At 37.6% G+C, this 21975-nt stretch overlaps 1 protein-coding gene across 1 annotated transcript; it reads right to left on the bottom strand.

The window, feature by feature from the left end:
• Nucleotides 1-116: 116 nt before the first annotated feature.
• LOC103924884 (protein-glutamine gamma-glutamyltransferase 5-like) lies at nucleotides 117-14972 on the bottom strand (the record flags this gene model as incomplete). Its single annotated transcript, XM_009333492.1, has 13 exons — nucleotides 14945-14972; nucleotides 10057-10281; nucleotides 9580-9822; nucleotides 8486-8604; nucleotides 7885-8013; nucleotides 7471-7648; nucleotides 6422-6554; nucleotides 5299-5402; nucleotides 4942-5196; nucleotides 3250-3576; nucleotides 2203-2360; nucleotides 1732-1865; nucleotides 117-762 (listed from the first exon to the last, which is right to left on the bottom strand). Coding segments are annotated over exons 1-13 (2679 nt in total), but the record flags the coding sequence as incomplete, so codon positions are not given.
• Nucleotides 14973-21975: the final 7003 nt, after the last annotated feature.

Raw genomic sequence — 21975 nt, forward strand, 5'->3', positions numbered from 1 at the left:
TGGGCTACAGGAGAGCACACAGGATGGGAGGGTGGAGCAGACGTGTGGGTAGGGACTGCCTGGGTTGCCGTAGTGGGACCGGAGCCAGCCATGAAGTGGGTCAGCAGGGCACTCACCGCATTATTCGCGGGGACGGAGACAGAGTAGGGAATCGGCCCCCCTCCGCCTCCAGGCTGGTGCACAGGAGCAGGACCCGTCTCAAACATCACATGAGGCATAGGGGGGCACATGGGGTTGGATGTTGGGGCAGGCATGGAGCCATACATGGACGGAGGCATCGGGGCGCACGTAGCGGGAGGCACGGTCTCACATATGACACGGAAGCCAGGATCGCATCCCAGGTCGAAACCAGTATTGGCACTTGGATTGAAGCCTTGGTTGCAGATGGAGTTGCATAAGGGATGGCCCGCAGGGAGGTACACAAAGTCGTACACAGGCTGGCCCCCTGCACTGCAGTTTGGGTTGCACACCGGTATACATATATATTCACACATCGAGTTGAATGCAGGGTCTGCCACGGGGACAGGCCCAGAGCTGTTCATGGGGAGGGAGCCATTCTCACACACTGGGAGTGACCCGTTCTGGCTGACGGGCAGGGTGCCGTTCTGCCCTGCGGGGCAACACACTTCGGCCTTGGCGCATCCCTTGCAGTAGGCAAACTTGTGGCATCCGAAGTTGGCCAGAAGCCGGTGGCTGCCAAGCCTGTAAGGTGTGAACTCCACAATGGTCCGTGCCTGTTGGTTGGATGCCAGCGTTCCCAAACTGGACCGAGAGAAGGAAAAGAATTAGGACCCTGGGTAGCTCAGAGACCTGAAGCGGTACAAGATGAGCGCACACGATTAAGTTTGATTTGCTACAACATGTTTTCAGAGAAAAACTGTTATGACAACTTTGTTATTCTTGCCTTCCTCCAAAAAAACACATTCTGTGTTGTGAAAAGCATGGTAACAACTTCTGTCCCAAAAGATCTGGAAAACTCCCATAGTCAGTTCTGAAATTGGAACTGGAAACTCATTCATGGTCCTCTCTTGAATTCTTCAAAAATGTAGCACCCTTCTGCCTCAAAGATGTATTTACTGCTTCCCATTTCCAGTAGTCTAAGTTGGATTGGGCAGCTTTGTGGAACCGAGTTCATTATTATTCAGCAAGAACAATTCCTAATAGCTCCCCCTCAAAACTAGTCATATTTCTGTCAGTTCTCCTTGTCATGAAGAACAGCAATGCATATTAATGAACAGCTACTTTTCCTAGGATATTATAGCATCCTGGAAGTTTCCAGCTTTCTGTGATTAACATGTTATGAGCTTAGAATGCATATTGCTATTTCTCACTGTCATTTTCTAATTGTTCATGTATGTGGTGCCAGTTCATGAATATTTAGAGGAATTCTATTATAAACTCAATAGGATTATAACGTATAGGGGACCCAAATAGAATTTCTTCTAAAGAAAAGAGTGCATTCCCTTTCAGACAGAAATTTGAAATACACACTTAAATTAAATCCTGAGAAAAATTAAGCAGCAGCATATCTTGCCAGCTTTAAATGATCCATCAGTTTCAAGAGGAGTGAGGCTTTTAATGGAGTCTCAAAGTAATAAGGGGCAAAAAGTCCTGTTCAGGTCCTAAACATCAAAAATATCAGAACTATTGTCTTCCTCAAAACCTGCTCTGATCTAGCACACCTTAGTCAGCCCCCAATATTATCGCCATTTAAATAATTGATGATCTTACTCAATGGTCATCGGCTCTTTGAATAAACCACAGCCTTCTAATGTCATTACACAGTTCTTCATGTCTTCCTGGAGAGGATTGCAGAAGGAGATCTCTGCAGTACATGGTACTTTCAGCCTGGGCTGGCTCAGTAGCTAGTCAGAAAATAAATAAACACATTTTATGTTTTGTAACCCTTACAAAATTAACAATGAAGTAAATAAATGTAAGAAAAAAAAATTAAAAAGCATTATTCATACACGTTTCTTTCTGATTTACTTCTGTGATCTTTATACATCACTCTAGTTAAGAGTTGTGTCAAATGCTATACATTTAAAATCACACTGATCTTGCTAAACTAATAAAAAAAAAGAGAAGAAAAGAAAAAAAAGAAAGAATTTCAAGTTTATCGGCATTGTACCTAGGAAGTGGCCAACAAGAGTCCCTAAGACTGTTCCTTAGATCACAAATCCCATAATTAAAGTTCTTTACCTTTACAATAACAGGTGGCCTGTTGATCACGATATCCCTGCTCACCATCAGAACTTCTCCACATTCTGGGTCTGAGACAGCAACTACTTTCATAATGTTGTGATCACAGAGATAAGGTCCATATTGACTATATGATATACACAGTGGAATTTTTTTCACTGTAAAACAAATTTATTTTAATTATTTTTTTCTGATTTTTTGGCTAATATTTCCACTTTCCTTCCTCCTAAAGTTTAACTGGCACTTACAATCACTTAATTAAATATGAAGTTATCACAGCATCTTTGAAAACAGACATGATTTTTCCTGGCTTAGGGTGATACATTGCTACCTTCAACAAACAGCTTCACAGTTTTCAGTTAATATAACTATATCAGTGCATTTACAAGGAGGTTGGTGTATTATTATTATTATTCAAAAATTTGGAAACTTTCATTCCAGTGTAATTCTTAAAGCAATAATTCAAAAGTAGGGAAATTAAAGCTTTGTAAAACAGAATGTTAATATCAGGTATGAAATTTTGTCTGATAATGATGTTTTAATTAAAGGGATCGTTTTTTTTCCAGAAAAAGATATTAACCTTGAAAACAAGTGTTTATGTTCTGATACATCTTTGCACTTCCCAGCATATGGTGTATCTAGAAATAATTACTTTAGTGCTCAAAACAAGTGTTTTACACTGGCTAATATCTTCTGGCCAAAGGAAACAAATTGCTTTTCTGATAGACAGCTGCAACTTTATCTTTGTATTGAATATAGAATCCAGAATTGAACTTTTAGCAGAAACAAGTTTTTAAATGATCATAAGAATCTCTAAGGTTTGAGAAATTAAAGAAAGACTACGATTTACCTGTCACTATACATGTAGTATTGACACTGTGTTGATTTTTGAGTGATCACCCTAAAGTGAATTCAGCTGTCAATATTTAACATTGTATTCATTTCACTTCCCACCACTATTAGGAAGTCTCCGCTAATTCTAAAAAACAAACTATCTCCTGGAAAGAACAGTGGACAAAAGGGTATTGGACAAATTCACCTTCTTACCTTCCCTTGGACCCAATGTGACATTCACAGTGTCTTTCCAAAATTGATCCATTGGCCAACCACTGTAGGTTATTATTTGTGCGCACAAATTAAACTTCAGGTTTTTGTTTTCACTATGCAAATTTTCAAGCAGCCAGTGCAGTTGGACATCTTCACCGTACATTGGGCAGTTAGCCATCTTTAACCTCATGTTAATACCAGAGTCACTCAAAAATGGGTTTTTCAGAGATGATAACTCTCTCTCAATATGACAGTTGGAAGCATTGCAGTACCCTGGGTGAATTCTTCTGTAAGCCCGGTAATAGGCTTCTTTGTTTTTCACAGAACCTGTTGAAGAAGATACATGAAAATGAATCTGATGGAAGCACAAAAAGTCATATTTACCCAAATAATAAAGATAATTAAATTTCTTCCTCCTCCTTCCTGAAACCTAATGTAGTGACTTGGTGTAGAACAAATCCACCAGATAATGAAACACAAGATACAGTAGTCTGAATGCATATAAGAAAATATATACCTCAGAAAAACATTCCAAAAATGTATTTTACTTTTATTAGTTAAATTTAAAAATGGTCATGTAAATCTCAAAATGTATAGTTAGTGCAAAACTCAAAATATAACTCTTTATAAGGGTTAGGGTGAATATGAAATGCTACCATGTCTCTCAAAAGGCAAAATACACCATTCAAACAAAGAAACTATCAGTTGCTTCCTTTTTTGTTCCTGCTCAAAAAAAAAAAAAAAACCCAAACCCCAGAGCTTGCGGTTTTACAATCAACTGTGATCCACTCTTCATTCCTTTGGGCAATTTTGCTGGTTGAACTCCTCCCTGCTACTGGAAGATGAAAATCAGTAATCAGTAGCCCAAAGTAAGAACAACAAAATATCCTAATAATACATAAATTTAGTAAGTAAGCATATTTTCTGACAGACCTGGTACAAGAAGCAAAAAGTAAGAAGTTAATCCTGGGTTTAAAAGAATTTAGGGTTTTTTAGATTAACTAGTCTGCTAATATTTTAAACAACTGTACAGGTGAGACTAAAACATGTACATACTAATAGTGGTATTAAAAAGGCTGGAAGGCATGTCCTGTGAGGAGTGGCTAAGGACTTTGGGTTTGTCTAGTTTGGAGAAGAGGAGGCTGAGGGGCGACCTCATTGCTCTCTACAGCTTCCTGAGGAGGGGAAGTGGAGAGGGAGGTGCTGAGCTCTTCTCCCTGGGATCCAGTGATAGGATGCGTGGGAATGGTTCAAAGCTGCACAGGGGAGGTTTAGGCTGGACATTTCTTTACCGAGAGGGTGGTCAAACACTGGAACAGGCTTCCTAGACAGGTGATCGATGCCCCAAGCCTGTCAGTGTTTAAGAGACATTTGGACAATGCCCTTAATAACATGCTTTAACTTTTTGTCAGCCCTGAATTGGTCAGGCAGTTGGACTAGATGATCATTGTAGGTCCTTTCCAACTGAAATATCCTGTCCTATCCTAAATGGATGTAATTACTGTGTGTTTCGTTTGAATCATCTAAATATGTTTAGAAGTTTAACAATCAAGATCTTTGAACAGAAAGGCATCTTCCTCTTTCTCAAAAAAAGACAACTTCAGATTGTTCTACTCATTTTAACACAGGACAGATTACACTGATAATCTTATATGATTAGCATTTAAAATTTCCTCTAACCCATTTAATGACTTTTCATCATACCTAGTTCATACTTGTAAGCCCCAGTGATATCTTCAAATTGCTCACTACCCACACTCTTGGTGATTAGATGTTGTCCACATGGCCAAGCGTCGCAGAAAAATTTTGTTTTTTGGGTATTATTTTGGGAAAGCCAGCCAACGTAGTTCGAATTTACTCGAGAAAACATATGATGACCATCATAGTCCAAGTCCAGTTCTCCTTCTCTGATGCTTCGAACCCATGTAGGACCGCTGCAAGCTGAACCTAAGCCAGATAACAAAAATGTTATAATAGGTAACCTGAGTAGTAGAGAAACTCAGCAACATAAGCTGAGGAAAACAATTACGGTTTTAGTAAACTTGTTACCTCTGCCCGTTTCCAAAGGTGTCGGATCTAAACACTGCCAATCACCACAGCATTGGTTTATGTCTCTGCGAGCCATCCAAGATTCATTCCAGCAGTGATATCGCCTGTAGGGTGCAGGAATATAGGATTAAAGACATCTCTCAGATCATCAAGTTCAATGCCTTACGATGGAGGAAAACCATGTCAGAGATAACCTTTTAATCAGCTGAAGACTCTCTGTCTTAATACTGTTAATGATGCTTGGGGACAGGAGTTGTTTGTTTTGCTTTATATCACTCAGATTGGAAATTTGTTCCAGGACCCTGAAGACCTGATTGCAAAACATTCTTCCTATAGCCCTTTTTTTCAGTTGATAACATGCCAACACAGTTCTTTTGTTTAACTAGCTTATTTTCTTAACATTTTCCTCCTGGTTCTTTAGAGGAAAATCACCCACTGTCTTAGTCTTCTTTTTAATGGTTTAATAAAGAATAAACCCTTAAGTCTTTTGTGCTAAAATCAAAGATCCTCATTCCCTTACTATTTCAGTTTGACCTCATCTTTTTGACATGTGAAAGGGCAGAAAATTCATTAAAAGCTCTCACAGGTAAGACTTGCACACAAACAAAATTCTGGTGCAGTGAAACTATGAATGTACAGGCCAAGGGTGAAAACACAAAATTCTGCTATGATGAGTGATAATGTCACAGTTATATGAACATGAATTGAAAGGTTTACAAGAATGAAGCCATCCATGATAAGGAACCTCAGGAAGACAACATAATTATCAACCAAATTATTATGACTGAAGATGTAGTCCTAATTTGTGATAAATTTTCCCTTCCATTTGATGAACTACTTAATATTTTTACAGCTACTAAGATTGATGGCCTTATTCTTTCAACTGAGAAGTACAAGCAGGTAGCATCAATTCTCACAAGTGTGTTTTTTTTCTTTTTTTTTGAAAATGTAGATTGAGCAGACTGCCTCTTCAGTAACTTCATGTTTTTGAAATGCATTATTAGGAAACTGAACAGTCTTGCCACACCAAAGATAGATATTCACTGATCTGCTAGATTTATACTAGTCTTTCTATCATTTAATTTTTGACAAAACCAAAAGAGCTTGTTTATTTCTTATTTACCATAGCTTGTCTTTACCACACAGGTTTTTTCCAGTACAGTCAAAGATCTCATTGATACCAAGGGGATTCTCAATTGAGCATGGAAAACAGAAGTTCGTGACAACACGGCTTGGGATTCCCAAACATCTCATTACTATAAGGAAAAAAATATTCATGAGTCATTATAAATGGTAATTAATCAAGCAAATCCTTCACTTATTTTATAAATAAGTCTCCTATAGTCTACTTTGCAATTACATAAACACAATGGATAGGAGGCAATATTTGGGATGCAGTGATTCTGTCTTCAAAACTTTTTAGTGGTTGAAAAGTAGTCTGAGAAGAGCCTAGCAGAAAGGAATGGCTTGTTATTCTTCCAGTTTAAAAACAAAACAAAACAAAACAAACAAAAAAAACCCCAATCTGTTGTAAGTTCAGAAACAATGAACCTGATCCTGGATTAATAAAACACCTTTTTTTTTTTTTTGTAAACAGTGTAGATTTTCATAGATTCATCTATGGATTATCAATTTATTTTTCTTCAATGTAGGAGCACATTCAGTAAATAAATGGTATGAAGTGGGAACTCAAATCTTTTGTCTGTAGAGTTTAGTTCACTGTTATCTCATCCTCTGCAGTAAAAGAACATAGTAGCCTGCTGCTTTATGTTTTGGAGAAGACATTGCTAGAGGTCGTCTTCCTGTTCATAACTTAGTGTTTTTTCTCATCCTTCAAACTTCACCCAAAGGATAAATTTTGGTTCCGTGATGCTGCACTTGCTCTATGTTTTAATAAAAGCTGAAGTATTGATAGCTGCATGGTAAGGTCACAGAAAAGACAGTATTGCTTTTCTTCTTGCTCTTCATGCTGTATAGGAAAGCAACAGGTTAATAATAAACACTGTGTTAGGACTCATGTCATATCATAACAAGAGGAAAATATTCCATTTCTTTTCTAGTAAAATGTTTATGTAATATTCTTCCAGTGTTTTTTAGGGTCAGAGGTTTTTGATCCTGGTTTTCTCTCTTCCTTTTTGGATAACTAGGTAAGGGCAGACTGAAATATCATACCTGTGCACATTACTGAAGCAAGAGACCCACAGTACCCATATCTGACAGGCCTGCATCTGCCGTTGTACCACTGCTGAAGAATAGGGACACTTCCATTCCAGGAAAATGGTTTTGTTCCTTTCAGGTAATCATTGTTTTCTGGAATCTTCATGATACTGTTAGTGGTATGGCTGCTTATCTAGAAAGAGAAAAGAAAAATAACCTTTTCAAATAGCTGACCATGCCTTCACATCGTAAGCATATCACAAAATCATCAGATTAGTGTTACAAGTTAGTTTTTCCTGTGAATCTGAGCACAGAAAGGATTTTCCCTACTACTCATACTGTGTTAGATTACAGTGCGATTTGTCCTTCTGCAATATAATGAAGCGTGACCCAATCTATTCAGAGGTGACACACCACTAGAGGTCTTACCATGTGATTTACCACCATGCTGACATGTACAGGATCATTGCGCCAACAACGGTCGCGATCAGAGCCGTGATGGTAACTCGCACCCATGTCTAGTATCTTCAAGCAGATATCCAGAATCCCATCTTCAAACTGAGGAAAGAGAAGTTAACACAGGCATCATGGTATTCTGACATTGATAAAGCTCCTTTCTTGTCAATAATCCAGTCTTTTTCAGGTATATGAGCTGCACTTTCTCTTCCCCTGCCCTAGTGGTCTGCATGGTTTTGTCTATCTGCCTGAAGGAAAACCAAAGGGAAAAACATGTCATTTTTGCTTATGTTTGACCAACGGAATAATTTTCCTTCAGAAGCACAATATTCTGTTTCACCTTTTCCAAGAACATTCTGTAGTTTCCTTAATTTTACTACAGAAAACTTCCTTCCAGTTGTCTGGGCTACAGTGAGATTCTCAAACATTTTATTTTGTGCATGCACAGTCTGGACTGGTCCTAAAAACCTTTCGTACTCCCTAACATAGAACACATTTCTGAAAAAATATGGATAACGCTTCATTTATCCGTATATGGATGACATCTACTTCTAAACAAGTCTTCAAAAAGTACCTGTCCAAAGTGCCATGGTCGAGAGGTAATATGCTTGTGAACTCCTTCATACAGTATCCCATGTTCATTCAGAACATATTCTTCTCTATGGGCCTGATTGTCCATATATGCAGGGTCATCTGGAAAAGGTGCAGAGCTATCAGTCAGACAATATGTACGTCTCTAACACTTCTGTACCTTCTGCTTCACTGGATCCCTCTTCCTTTTCCTATTTATTTTTGATTTATACTTTTAAACATGTTCAAGGGTGTGGGCTCTTTAAATATTCACAGACAATCCATTTCGACTTACAGCTAGATATTATCTTTATCAAGCCTCTCCCTGCTGTAGTACACCTGAACTACAGAGCTTGCAATTTATCTTCACACTAAGCTGTTCTAGGTGTCAAACACTATGCACTTAGAGTTGGGTATCTGACTTTGATCAAATCAAAAGCACAGACAATGTGAATATTTGCCATGTAATGATTTTGGCAAGGTCCTACAGGCTCCAGAATTGCTTGCTACCAGAACCAGATCTACAGAATTTCATTTGTATTTGTACTATATTATTTTATAGTGATACTACAGAATTCACAGAATCACAGAATGGTTGGGGTTGGAAGGGACTTCTGGAGGTCATCTGGTCTAAACCCCCCTGCTCAAGTAGGGACACCTGGAGCCAATTGCTCAAGACCATGTCCAGATGGCTTTTGAATGTCTTCAAAGATGGAGAATCCACAACCTCTCTGGGCAACCTGTACCAGTGCTCAGTCACCCTCACAGTAAAAAAGTGTTTCCTGATGTTCAGAGGAAACCTCCTGTATTTCAGTTTGTGCCCATTGCTTTTTGTCCTGTCAAGCCATTGTAAAAGTGGGGGGAAAAAATTACACTCCATCCCTACCACCATTAAGAAACCAAATCAAAACACTGGCTTGAGACAGTCTTGAACTTGGAGGAAAAAAATAAAAAATAACAAAACAAAATCCCTCCCTGTTTCTCATTATGTCTGTGACTCCATCTGTTACTTACCAGCTAAGTAATAGATATGTTCTACGTTTTTACTCATCACTAGTGTTTTTCTTAAAACTATCTGATCATCACTAGAATTCTTACCTGCACACCAAGGGTTAAAAAGGACATAAAAATCTCCAAGACATCGCTGATATGTGTGACCACAAGAAGTGATTTGCATATTGAGAATATAACGGCCAATGCAGGCGTTGGAGGGAGGAAATACGCTGATATTGATGCATTTTGGCTGATGAAGTTTGTAGGAAGCACTCCAGCAGGTTTGATCTAGACATCTGCCCATTGGGAAGGTACATTTCGTCTCATTTGATTCGCAGGGTCTGAGACCTTTTCAGGAAAATAATACAACTTCAGTCAGATTAAACAAAGCACATGTAAAAGGCAAGTAATTTGCTTAGCCATTATTTGCAATGCAAAGCTCCCAAGGGTGGATTTCTTTTTTCACTTGTCACTTCTGTAGCAGAGTGAGAAAACTTTACATGTGTGAAGGTAGTCTCTTCACACAGAAGATGAATGAGTAGATACTAATTGTCACTGAAGTCTATGGGAAATATTACTTACCAGCAAAGGACTGGGAAAGACTACACAGAGTTTGAGAGTGGCTACCTGTCTCCACGGTGAAAATGGCCTGGTCCACGGAGTCATCCCAGTCCCGATTTTGGAAGCGAGCATAAAAGCTGAAGGCTTGCCCTCTCCTTATTATTTGTCTGTCAGTTCCGAAGAAATGGGTATTATGAATTTGGCAGTTGGAAGGACAGTTTAGGTCGACTTCTCCCAGCTCAATGACTGCAGGATGGAGAAAGGAACACAAAGGAAAAAAACAGATAACCGAGTTCCCATCATTGGCTGAGGTCAAGATTACATGAAAGAGGAGATAATGATGAAAGACAGAGATAACTGTTTTGAAAAATTCATTCAAGAGTTTGTTCAAAATTCAGCAACACTGAGATTGAGACATACATCCATAAAAGTATCCTTACAAGTTCACTTCCCTAGCTTGCAGGTGGAAACTTATATAATGCTTTGATTTATAAAGCTGTGCTACGAGTTTCACATCTTTTATATAGTGCCTTCTGGCTTTATAAATACCTGATGCTGAGGGACGATATTAGTATCTCTACTTGAAAAATTGATTTTGCGTTGTAATATTCTCTTCACATTAAACACACTGTCTACAGACAGTTACTTTTCAACCAAAGCTAGACAGCAAACGTTTTGCACATGCTATCAGTTGAGAGTTGTTTTCTATACAAGTAATAAAATAATAAAGTATATCGAATAAATAAAAGATTTGATAACAAATGTAGGTGTTTGAAAGCTTAAGTGACACTCAAATGAGTTATTAAAAAAATAGATATGAATAAATGTCCCCCCCAAATTGCAAATACTGTTAAATACTCATGCAAATGTCTCAATCTGCATTTCCCAATGTCATAAAAGGTTTGCAGACATCTTTGAGAAACCTAATGGAGAAGGAAATATTCACAAATTGTGACATTTAAAAAATGCTGACAACTTATCCCAAGTGCTATGATTAGCTTGACAAAAATCTTAGCTGATCCCCCCTTAGACATCCTGCCTGGATATCAGTCATTGCATAGGGGTAATTATGATCCTGGTGCCAGAAGGATGGGTGGCAACACTCGTTTTTACTTATTTGCATACAACTTTTTATTTTCAAAAGTGTTTCACTCTAATTGAAGACAATGTGAGCCACAGATTCTCAGCAGTTTTGGAAATTGGGCTTACTGAACTACAAAGTCTTGTATATTATTTTAATTCTAAAGGGTTAAGTTTGGTCCTGCTAAGCCTGCAGACAAACCAAACAATGCAACTTCTCTAACTATGTTCGCACTAAGTTGAATACAGAGTTGGTATTCAGGGGAAACTAATTTTTCCCATCCAGAACCAAGGGTGTATCCACATAAAAGAAGACTCATAGCTAAGCCCATGGGACCGGGACACTTTCAACACAAACCAGTGGAGTTTCCCAGGATCACATCCCCAAGTAAATCATAATTGAAATGAATTGGGAGGGGAGGGTGGGTAGGAAAGGAAAAAAAAAAGCACACAGCTTTTTCTGATTTGTTTTCTTGAACCAAAATAATTTCATTTTTCATCTAACCATTTAAATTTGGTAATGAATTGGTCATTCAGCTCTTCAGCAAAGATCAGCAGACAAATGCAGACCTGGGCATTACCCATGTTAAAAACATGCACACTATCAACAACAACCAAAATATATGGCAATGCGTTACATCATTATTGCTCATGAACACATCATACCTGCTGACAAGAAAGAGTAACAGAATTGAACTGAAAACCTCATATCTTAATGAGAGTTGTCAACCATAACAGAAAGTGTTCTGGCTGAACAGGAAGGATTAGAAGTGCTTATAGCACACATGATGAATTCCTGTGGTCAAGAGCACTGAAAGAACCTGACAGATCCTTGCCCATCCTCTGGAGGCGTTTATAAACCAAGACAACTACACTTCATCCACTCCTTAATCCAGCTTAACCGGATCATCAGGGAGTTGAGATATTACATGTTTCCCAAGGAAGTTCTCTAAAGTCAGCCCACAGTTTGCTTATCAGAGTTAATTATCACAACTGGATCACAAAGGAGCTAACAACTGCCTTCTTAAACAAAGGCAGCTCAGAGAAAATACTAAAGGCTAATCAATTTCACATCTTTTACAGGTTTTCTCTCTCTGGTAGAAACCCGACCTTCAATACCAGTCACTGGGTTTTCTCTATCAATTCACATTTTTCCCCCATTCCAGAGAGATTCTTCAGGTATCCATTGTGAAATAATTGCTTCTAGCATGAGAATACTGAAAACTAGTACTTTATAGCAGTTTATACTGGAAATAAAATGCATTCTTTTCAGTGCTCTTTCTTATTCTCAGAATTGGGTGTTGTTTCACCAATTCTTCTCCATAGCTCTCTTTTTCCTTTATAAAAGGAAAGGTTTTTTCAAAAGTTTTTTTTTTTCTTTCTCACTAAGTCCACAAATAAAATCTAAACCATAGAAATAATCCCTAGACTTGATTCCACACAGCAATATGTACAATTTTTTTTGTCTTTACACCTGACGGTTTAATTATTTCTGCTTTCAGTACTGAGTCAAGTGATAGTAAACTTTCAAGACACTCACCTTCCATTTTTCTTCTACATGTACTAGTATCTGAAGCACAGTACTGGTGGAGGTACCTGCTCCTCAGCAAGACGCACTGCAAGGTCTGGCTGATCTCCTCTGCGAACCAACCTAATTTCCTCTCAGTAACATTTATATTCGGAACTAAAAGGCTGTCACACATATTGCATCAACAAAATACCAGTTTACAAAGAGGCCCCACCCATGTGTCTACTGATGCTCATAAATGATTCATTTTAACTTCCAGCATTATTAGGGAGAGTCCTGCAGCTGAAGGGAGGGAGAGATCTTGGTACCTCACCTATAGCATAGTACTCTCAACGTCCTACATCTTTCCATGTCTCAAAATTTTTTTAAGACCAGGATGAATCTAAACACATTTCAGCATAAGCCATTATTTTTAGCCATTTAAAGTTCCCATAAATCCCAGCACCTACTGTTCCTTTCTGGCTAGACATCTTCAATCACCTATAGAAAAACAATAAGAACACTAGACTTAACCTGAATTTAGACTCTCTGAATATGATCAGCAGTGGACATTTTTTATTATAATATAATCAGAAATCCCAACTTTCAGAAAGTCTGCATAGCACTCCCTCCGAGTGGAGGTCAGAGTAAAATGAACAGTTACAAACTTTCCCAGCAAAATCGTAAAATAAACAGAGGACATGCATTAAATGTTTTTGAAGTTTGCAGTAAAATTTAATCTAAAAATTAGAAAATTTATTTATACTTTGTGTGTATTTATGTTCTAGCACACAGTTTTGCAGCTTCTTAGCTTACTCCACCTCCCTTCCCCCCAAAATTATGAAAAGCATTTGAGATTTTTCCAATAATTTCTGTGAACAGAAAACATGTAAATATTTTGACACAAAAATGTATTATTTTATTCAGATTCCAGGCATATTTAAAAAAAAAATAAAACAAAACAACTACAACAGTGTTCTCTCTGCACTCTCAGTGATCAGGACACTGGCCTGCAAATGGAGAGGTGGATTGAAATTTCCTCTGCCAAAACCAGAATGAACATTTGCTACAGTTGCCTCCTATCCCTCTTATGCCTCTATGCCAAGCTTTACTCCACAAGATATCCTTTGAATCCCTTCAAGTTATTCTACTTTGGATTAAAAAGCTAAAACTAAACAAACAAACAAAAAAACTCAAAACCAAAAAATCATTCATTGATATAGAAAGAACACGACTGAAGTTCAGTGATTTGCATAACTGCCTGGATTCTAGACAGTGCTTTAAGAAATCATAAAATGAAACAGCTTAACTAACAGTGAAATAACTTAGTAAGCATAACTTAACAGCTCAGGTATTACAAAATAACTTCACAGAAATTAAAGCAAAGAAAAAAATCAGCACATCAACAATGGGTTTGGAAGAGAGTGGTTAAAATAGTTGCATGACTAGTGCATACAAAAGTGAACATAATATTCAATGTGTTCATATTTGAAATTTGTAAATATTTGGCTAGTCCGTAGGCAGACATGAAAAAATATGTGAATCCTAAGTATTTCATTCATTTCTCATATATCTGAAAACTTCCTTTTTCTTAGTATTTGTCACTTGACTATTAAACTTCAACTCATTGAAAAATGAAAAATTAAAACCAATACTATTCCATAAGAAATAATTTAGCAGCCATAAACACATAATCAACTTTAAATCAACCTGTAAAATGGGAATGGTAGTGGTCTAGTCATCCATCGGAGACCTGCCTACAAATGTATGCCCATACCAGCGTCCAGAGAACAGAACAGAAAAGTACCAAAGTTGATCACAGTTTCCAAGAATAGATTAAAATCCCCTCAAATACCTCTAGTTCAATCATCCGCCTAAAATATTTTGGTAAATGAAAGCCTGTGACAAATAAAAGAAAACAAATAAGCATCAGTAAGTGGCTGCACCTGTGGGTTCAAAGAGACTTAATTAAGAGTTTATAGTAATAAAGGCCTGAATCAGGAGTGGAACACTTTCTGTATGGATATGAGTCACTGACTTTAGTAAGTATGCTGACTTAGATCCCTGAAGCTGCTTTGGTGCCTATCTGTCTCTGCAGGATCACTATATAGATACCCAGCGCCAAAGTAAAGCCTCCCAAATACCCAAGTTCCTGCCTATCGGTGTTTGCAAAGCCATCCAATTGCTGTTGCCAGCTCACAGCTATCAGACTGGTTGGTCCTCTCACTCAAGCCCAAGTCCCAAGTGCCTAAAGTAAGAATCTTGAACAAGGTAGAAAATCATAGCATACTAGCTCTCTAGGTGCACTCAGTCTACTCTTACCCCTCTTGCCTTCCAAGCCCTGCATCATGGACGCAGGTAGTCCATGCAACAGGGCCACCACCTTAAAGAAAGAGACGTGGGAGACTGAGCACAAACAGGAAATAGAGATATGGTTCAAAGAAAGGTTTTGCCTCTCAGCTTGCGGCCTGTCTAAACAACTGATGCGTCCCGATTGCTGACCTCCAAAGCAGCTTGCTGCCCTCTATCCAAGGAGTCTCCTCCTGTATAGAAACGGTTCTCCTCCCTGCTTGACAGCGAGGTACGCCAAGCTAAGGTTGATAGTCCCTTGGTCCCAGCTGGGGGTGCTTTTCCCCTCTGCCTCCATCTTTTTCCCTAACACTTCACTCATCTTCACTCAAGCTGTCCTCTCCACATTACTACAGTATCTTACTTACACATCCAACATTCCCTGAAATGTACAAAGAAGCGGATGTGCCTGATGCAGGCCTGAAAATTCTGCAGGACAGCACATTTATGAGGATTTAGGCACTTCCAGAATTTAAGCCATTTAGGTTACTAAGTTTCTTGAAAGACCTTGACTTTGGCCCTTACTGCACAAGTATCTACATGATAATAGTTTAGCGTGGATTTTTTAATTTCTGGAGTAATTGGTACTTACAATGTTACAGACTACATTTACCTTTTACAACAGGTTGCTTTTTTTTTAAATATTACTTGCATTACAATAGACTGACATATGATGAGCATTGACAAAGTCAAGTGGTGTGCCTGCTAAGGCTCTGAAATCTTCATAGCTTTCAATTGCCCATCATGCCACTAGGAAAGAGCAAGGATTGAAGAACAGGGCATCACAATCACAGAAAGAACACTTGTGAACGGCACTGTTCCACAGCATCACTAATATATTCGGGAACAACAGAGAAGTCGCAATAATCAAGCATCCAAGGAATCCTTTCAAAGAAAAAGGAACACAAAATGACAGCTCAAAAGGGGATAAAGGAAAGAATCAGAAAATATGTGATTTGAGATTAAAGTGTTTTGGTGAAAGTGTCATCTAGTGGGAAGCTGGGGTAACTACAGTGCTTAAAACATTTTAGCTACTCAGCTTAAGCATGTGTCAATAGGCAGCCCTAAAGTCCACTTTTTGCACTTGGTTGTATAATTGTATTCCTTTGATCACTGGACCTGGAGTTCACCTTATTAACGAACTTACAATTTTGTAGAAATAGCAATGAGTGGTGGAGTAAAAAAGTTACCTGTCAAGTTGGGATATTTGAAGTCATTAACTGGCATTGCTATCTGCTCCCAAGAGTTCAAGAATATTCATGTCTAACAAGGAAAGGGGATAGAGAAGAAAAAAATTGGATGGCATAGGTTAACTCTAAAATAAGCACATGTTTGTTAGAAATCCACATCCGACATTTAGAAGCTTCATATTACAAGGGCAATAGGCTGGCAAACTAACACGAACTCTGTCACAGAACACACCCAGAAGTTTCTTAAAATTCATAAATCAGTTTGCAGCGAGGGTGCCTTTCATTAAAGAACCTGAAAGCACTGGCAGCTTACTGTTGAGTGTAAGCAAGTATTACAACACCCTATTTACAGATGAATTAGGACACAGAAATGCTTCAAATGAAATCTTAAACGAGAAGTCTGTGTGTTTTAAGAAGTACACGGCAGCTTTGTCTTCCTAGAACATGGAGGAAATTAGTAGCATTAAATAATTATAGGTGGTTTCTGACACAACAAAACCACCAGTCTTCACACAAAGAAACCAAAAACTTCTTCAAGGCAGCTCCCACCCAAGCTGGTCCATAAGACTCGCTTTGCGTTCTGATGGAGCTACTTGCTCTCTTGTCTCTTAGCCTTTTACTGGGTTTCCATTAACTGTGTAAGCCACTTTTTTTCTCCATTTAATAGGATGTTTTTTCTCAATATCCACAGTGCTGATGAGAAAGACACACACCTAAAATGTTGCAGTATATGCAGAATGCAAAAAGGTCAAACAATTATAGGATGTGTACCTCATAAGAGCAAGCAACAACATCATTTGTGCTTAAGGCGAATTGTCATCATATTTAGAACAGAACGCAGGTAAAATGCTAACCTGAATCATACTGTAGGCCTCACTTCTGCACATCACCTTTGCTCTATAGCACTTCCAAAGTATTTTTTTTTTTAATTGGCTCTTTTTTCATGTACCTTAATAACAGTAGCAAAGGTGACTGGGTTAACTTAATAGAATAAAACTATAAACATTGCATAAATTGCAATTAATAAGTTTCAAAAAAAAGAAAAAATATTTTTCTACTGAAAAAAAGTCAAAACAACCCCTTTTCACAAACTGAAGCTAGACTTTATAGCTGAGTAATTTGCCAGGTAACCTACTCTGAGTACTGTAAGTTCACTTTCAAATGAGCTTGTTCACAACTGTATTTAAAAATGGAAGTCAAATAAGCTAGCAGTACTGTAAATTCAAACTTCAGCTCACTGAGCAGTAACTTTCCTACACAGAGAGAAATCTGTAAATCACCAGGCCTGTGATTATAACCCACCAGTCTAACTGCCCAAGCTATGGAGTAGATACCACCATCTTTTACCTGGACAGGCAATGCTAATTGGAAAAGATTCAGTCTGAGCAGTGTGAGTTAAAAGAATAAAACAAAGAGGGACATTTACTGGGTTGGATCACAGGAGGTTTGAGGCTCTCTGGAAGAATGCAAGTTGGCTCCTATTCTGTTCCTTAATTTAAAGCTTCAACTTTTAATGAAGCCTGCTTGTTGTTTAAAAAAAATCCATTTTATCCTCTAATGCTTTTTTGTAGATGTTCATTTAAAAGTTCTTTATATAAGAGTAGAGCTCAACATCTTGAGGCACAGGTCTAAAAATATAGATCTCCATCCCAGCAGAAAAGTAAGAGTCTCGAGTACTGATATTTACAATATAAAGAGCTCTTGCTTTTACCTGGGAACTATCTAATATTAAAAACAGAGATGAGGAAATATTTTTGTTCTGACAAACTGAGTTCAATACCTGCCGGACGTAACTTTTTCAAGATTTCTAAAATTTCACATGCATTGCTTAATTTGAAGTTAAAAAATATGTAGTTATGTTCTGGTTTTATTTTAAGCAATTGGGAGTAGAAGACTCATAAGTTAAAATTAACAGGGACAGACTCTTAAAATTCTTGACTGTTTCACATCTCTGTAGTGGATATCTTACACATATACACAACATGGTATATAAAGAAGATACTACTGTGGACGAAGAGTAAGGAAGATCCCATGTACCAGAAATGCAAACCCCAATTTTTATTCTTTTTTGAAATACATATACAGACACACGCTTTCTTCAATGAGAAATAGCATAGTAACTCACTTGTAGGCTCCAATGTCGCATATTTTTTGGGAGGAAAGAAACAAATACATTTCAATTCATTTGCAAACCTTTTAAATTTTTTTTTTTTTTTAGATTATCAGATCTACAGCTGGTGATTTCTCTGCTCATTCAGGAATGATTAGACAGCAGGTTTGGGCAAACAAACTAACACATTTGCTGCAACACCAGGCAACGGCATTGCTCTAATGGTATTTGCCTCAGCTTTCAGAGCCTTCCCAATAGTAGGGGATTAGCAATTGATTTTAGTGAAACATGGAGCTCTGTTTTCAGCAGTATAAATACAACACAAGACCTAGAAAGAAAAGTGTCAAAGAGGGATAGGGAGCTGGAAGCGCTGGTTTAGATGGAGGCAGGCAGTAGTGCAAGTCAAAATAGCTACTGTTCTCCCATGTTGGAAGTATGGATTAGTTTTAGATGTGTAATAGGCTCTATTCCACTTCTGATTGCTCATCCAACTCAAACTCTGCTCCTCCAACAGATTTTTAGCTCTAGTTCATTACTGTGTAATAAGGGCCAGGCAGCTCAACTCAAACACTAATAGCAATATATGAAAGGAGGTCAAAACATAAGCCAGGACTAGCATGAAGACAGCTGATGTCTCTCAATATGAAGCAATAAATACTTCCAGCCCCTGTACAAGCATGGTGTACAAACATAATCTTAGAATGATGCAGCAAATACTTCCAACTCTTTTACAAACACAGCTGTACAAACACAGGTATAAATGCCAACACCTTTCTTTGAAGGCCCTTGTCTCCCTTTACTAGAAGTTCCTGAGTCAGTAGGCCTTCTTTACTTCAATAAACATTCTTGCTTTGAGTTCTCTGCCTTTTGGCGAGATGATCCTTGATGTGTCATTTAGCACCTTAATATATAGTGACCACGATCAGATTTTTAACAAGACCATTTTATAGTATCTTATCTTTTCTACAATAGTTTCTGATACACACTTCAGTTTAGATCTATTAAGCCTTACTAAACAAAATACCCATTAACATGTTCTATAAAAGCTATATAGGTGCTACCATCTTCAAAATGAAAAGATATCATAACAAAAGGAACTACCTTAGCTTAACTTAAATATACAGCTTTTATTCAGTAAGCATTAGACATAGAAAAGCTGTGCAAATGTTTTGGCAAAACTGTGGCAAAACATTGTGTAGTTATTACTGAGTCAGCATCAATTTATACTATCAAAAGATATTAGAGAGTTCAAAAGAAGATAGCTGGTTTGGTTGGTTGGTTGGTTTTTTTAGCAGGATGCTATATAATGTCATTATGCTCACTGGACTGAATTTTAAGTTAGTTAATGATCTAAGTTAAGACAAGTGTAAGGTGCTAGTTTGATCTAGCCATCCTTTGTTTTGTCCTGAAAATTGGCATGGACAACTTGTTTTCACAATTCATAATGAAATTCCTTCACACATTATAGAAAAAAATAGCATAGGACTGAATATGCATCCTTTTATACCAAGGTGACCAGTAATTCAGGTATGATTTGCTAAGTGCTGTTCCCCATTATATGTAGGCCACTTCTTCACCTAACACATTTGAGCAAAAATTCATGATGCTGAATTTTTCGCTTATTGAATTATCTTCAGTAGAAAATCCAGAGTAAGATTCTGCTTTCAGTTACTTTTATAGTTGTTTTAATACATTCCTAGGTGCACAAACGTTCCAAATTTCAGCTGATACACAGAAAGAAAATCCAGCTCACACCCTTCTTCTTGGCACTTCACTATCAGAACAGTGAAAAATACTTCATTAACCCAGTAAAAAAAAAAGTGGAATGACAACTTAATTGCATCATGAAAATAAGCAGGGAGACATCTACACACCCAGGTATCACATATTTCAAGCAGCACCTTCCAGTTTTTCTTGTCAGCTTTTAAATAGGACTATATTTTAAGGACATGCTAAAACGCTTTGGGCTAGTTTACTACAAGTAGTAAACTAGTAACATGGCTAAACATGGCTAGTTTAATACAAGCATGGATTCTCTGCATGCTGAAGTTACAGTAGCCATAACTGGTTTGCTGCCATTTAAACTAATCCAGCTGTCTTCAGTAATGTCTTTGTCTAATCCTGCTTTCAATTATGTTTTAAAACTTTTTTTAACATCAAGTTTCTCAGTTTCTGTGCAAAGAAACTGAATATTCACAAGATCTATTGCAAGTAATTTTGCTACACTTAGAAATCAGTAAGAATATCAAGTCTATTCTTTGCTGGTTTCAAACACCACACATTAGAGAGTGCCATCCTAAAATCCTATACAATAATCTGAAATTAGTTCTTTTTTCAGAAGCACACATCCAGCTGAGCAATAATTACAGTGAAATGTGCTGTCATCTTTCCAAAGAATAGTAATTAGGGATATGAGTCTGGATGTCTTGTATGCTTATGGAAACATTTTTTCTTTCCAGCTAATGATCATCCAAATAGTAAAACATTAAAAGGAAAATGGCAAAGGGTGTGGATAGTGGCTGTCATCAGCCTTGTGCACCAGCTCCAAACTCTTGTCACCTTCCCTTGGAAGAGAAAGCATGATGATGCAAAAGTTGAAATTCTTCATGCTTCTTTGGAGAAGAAAACAAGTACAGGTAATTCATCTTTTTATTATTGGTAATACTTAAAGACAAATCTCTCATGATTGTCTCCCTTTATTGATCTGGGAAAACATCTTTATATTAGACTATCCTTATTATGTGTGGCAAAGAGAGTCAAAGACCATCTCATACAAAAAGTAGCTGTGTATCTATGATTATATGATTATAATAATTTAAATCAACACCTAAGAGCACAAGCATGTAAGTACCTCTCTGTCTGAAACCTTAGAATCATCACCAGCTTTCCTTTTTCTGATCAGACCAATTTTTAATTAATACTCATATACTAGTGTGAACTGATTGCCAAGAGGAATGAAGACGACCTCCTGGGCTGTATCACCGCTCCGTTGCGCTGGAAACAGGAATCATTCCTGTTACGTACATGGGTAACAAGTACCCAATGAACAAGAATCTGAAGCTCTTTTCTTTTTAATATCCCAATGTCAAATAAACATTTAAATAAAGTAATTACTACCAACTATTGGTATGATTTTTATTATTTTTCAGTTAATGCTACAAGGGTAACGGGTACCTTCTTTGCAGTTTTTCAAGTGATACACGCCAATCTGTTGTATGACCAATGCACCAATAACAATAACGTTTTCTTGGGACTTAGGAGAACCAGCTTCCAGAGTTCTAGGAGAAGCTACTTCAAACCAAACAGCATAGGTGTGACTTTAACTCTTATCTCCCAAATCGTATGTGATTGAATCCTAAAGCCCTTACGGCAAAGTTTTCTCCTCTCCACCATTTAGGTGAAAAATCATAGTGTTAATTAAATAAGCACCTCTTCCCCCCCCCCCCCCTTTTTTTTTTATCTGAAGTACAGCAAATTTCTGTGAATTTCCTCCTCAGTGAGTGAGCACATTCCAATGAAAACCACTTTTTTCATCTACTGCTAATTTTGAACTTGTTCAGAAAAATAGTTTTTAGAACAAAGGACATGTCAGCACTGAAAGAAAGCTTGATAAAAATTGTGAAGAAGGAGACAGCAAAGGAGGACTTAGACACTACTGTTTAATTAAAAAATGTTCCCCTCTTCCAAATACTTTGATCCATTTT

This window comes from Pygoscelis adeliae, unplaced genomic scaffold (genome assembly GCF_000699105.1).
Source record: "Pygoscelis adeliae isolate BGI_AS28 unplaced genomic scaffold, ASM69910v1 Scaffold140, whole genome shotgun sequence".
Lineage (NCBI taxonomy): Eukaryota > Metazoa > Chordata > Aves > Sphenisciformes > Spheniscidae > Pygoscelis > Pygoscelis adeliae.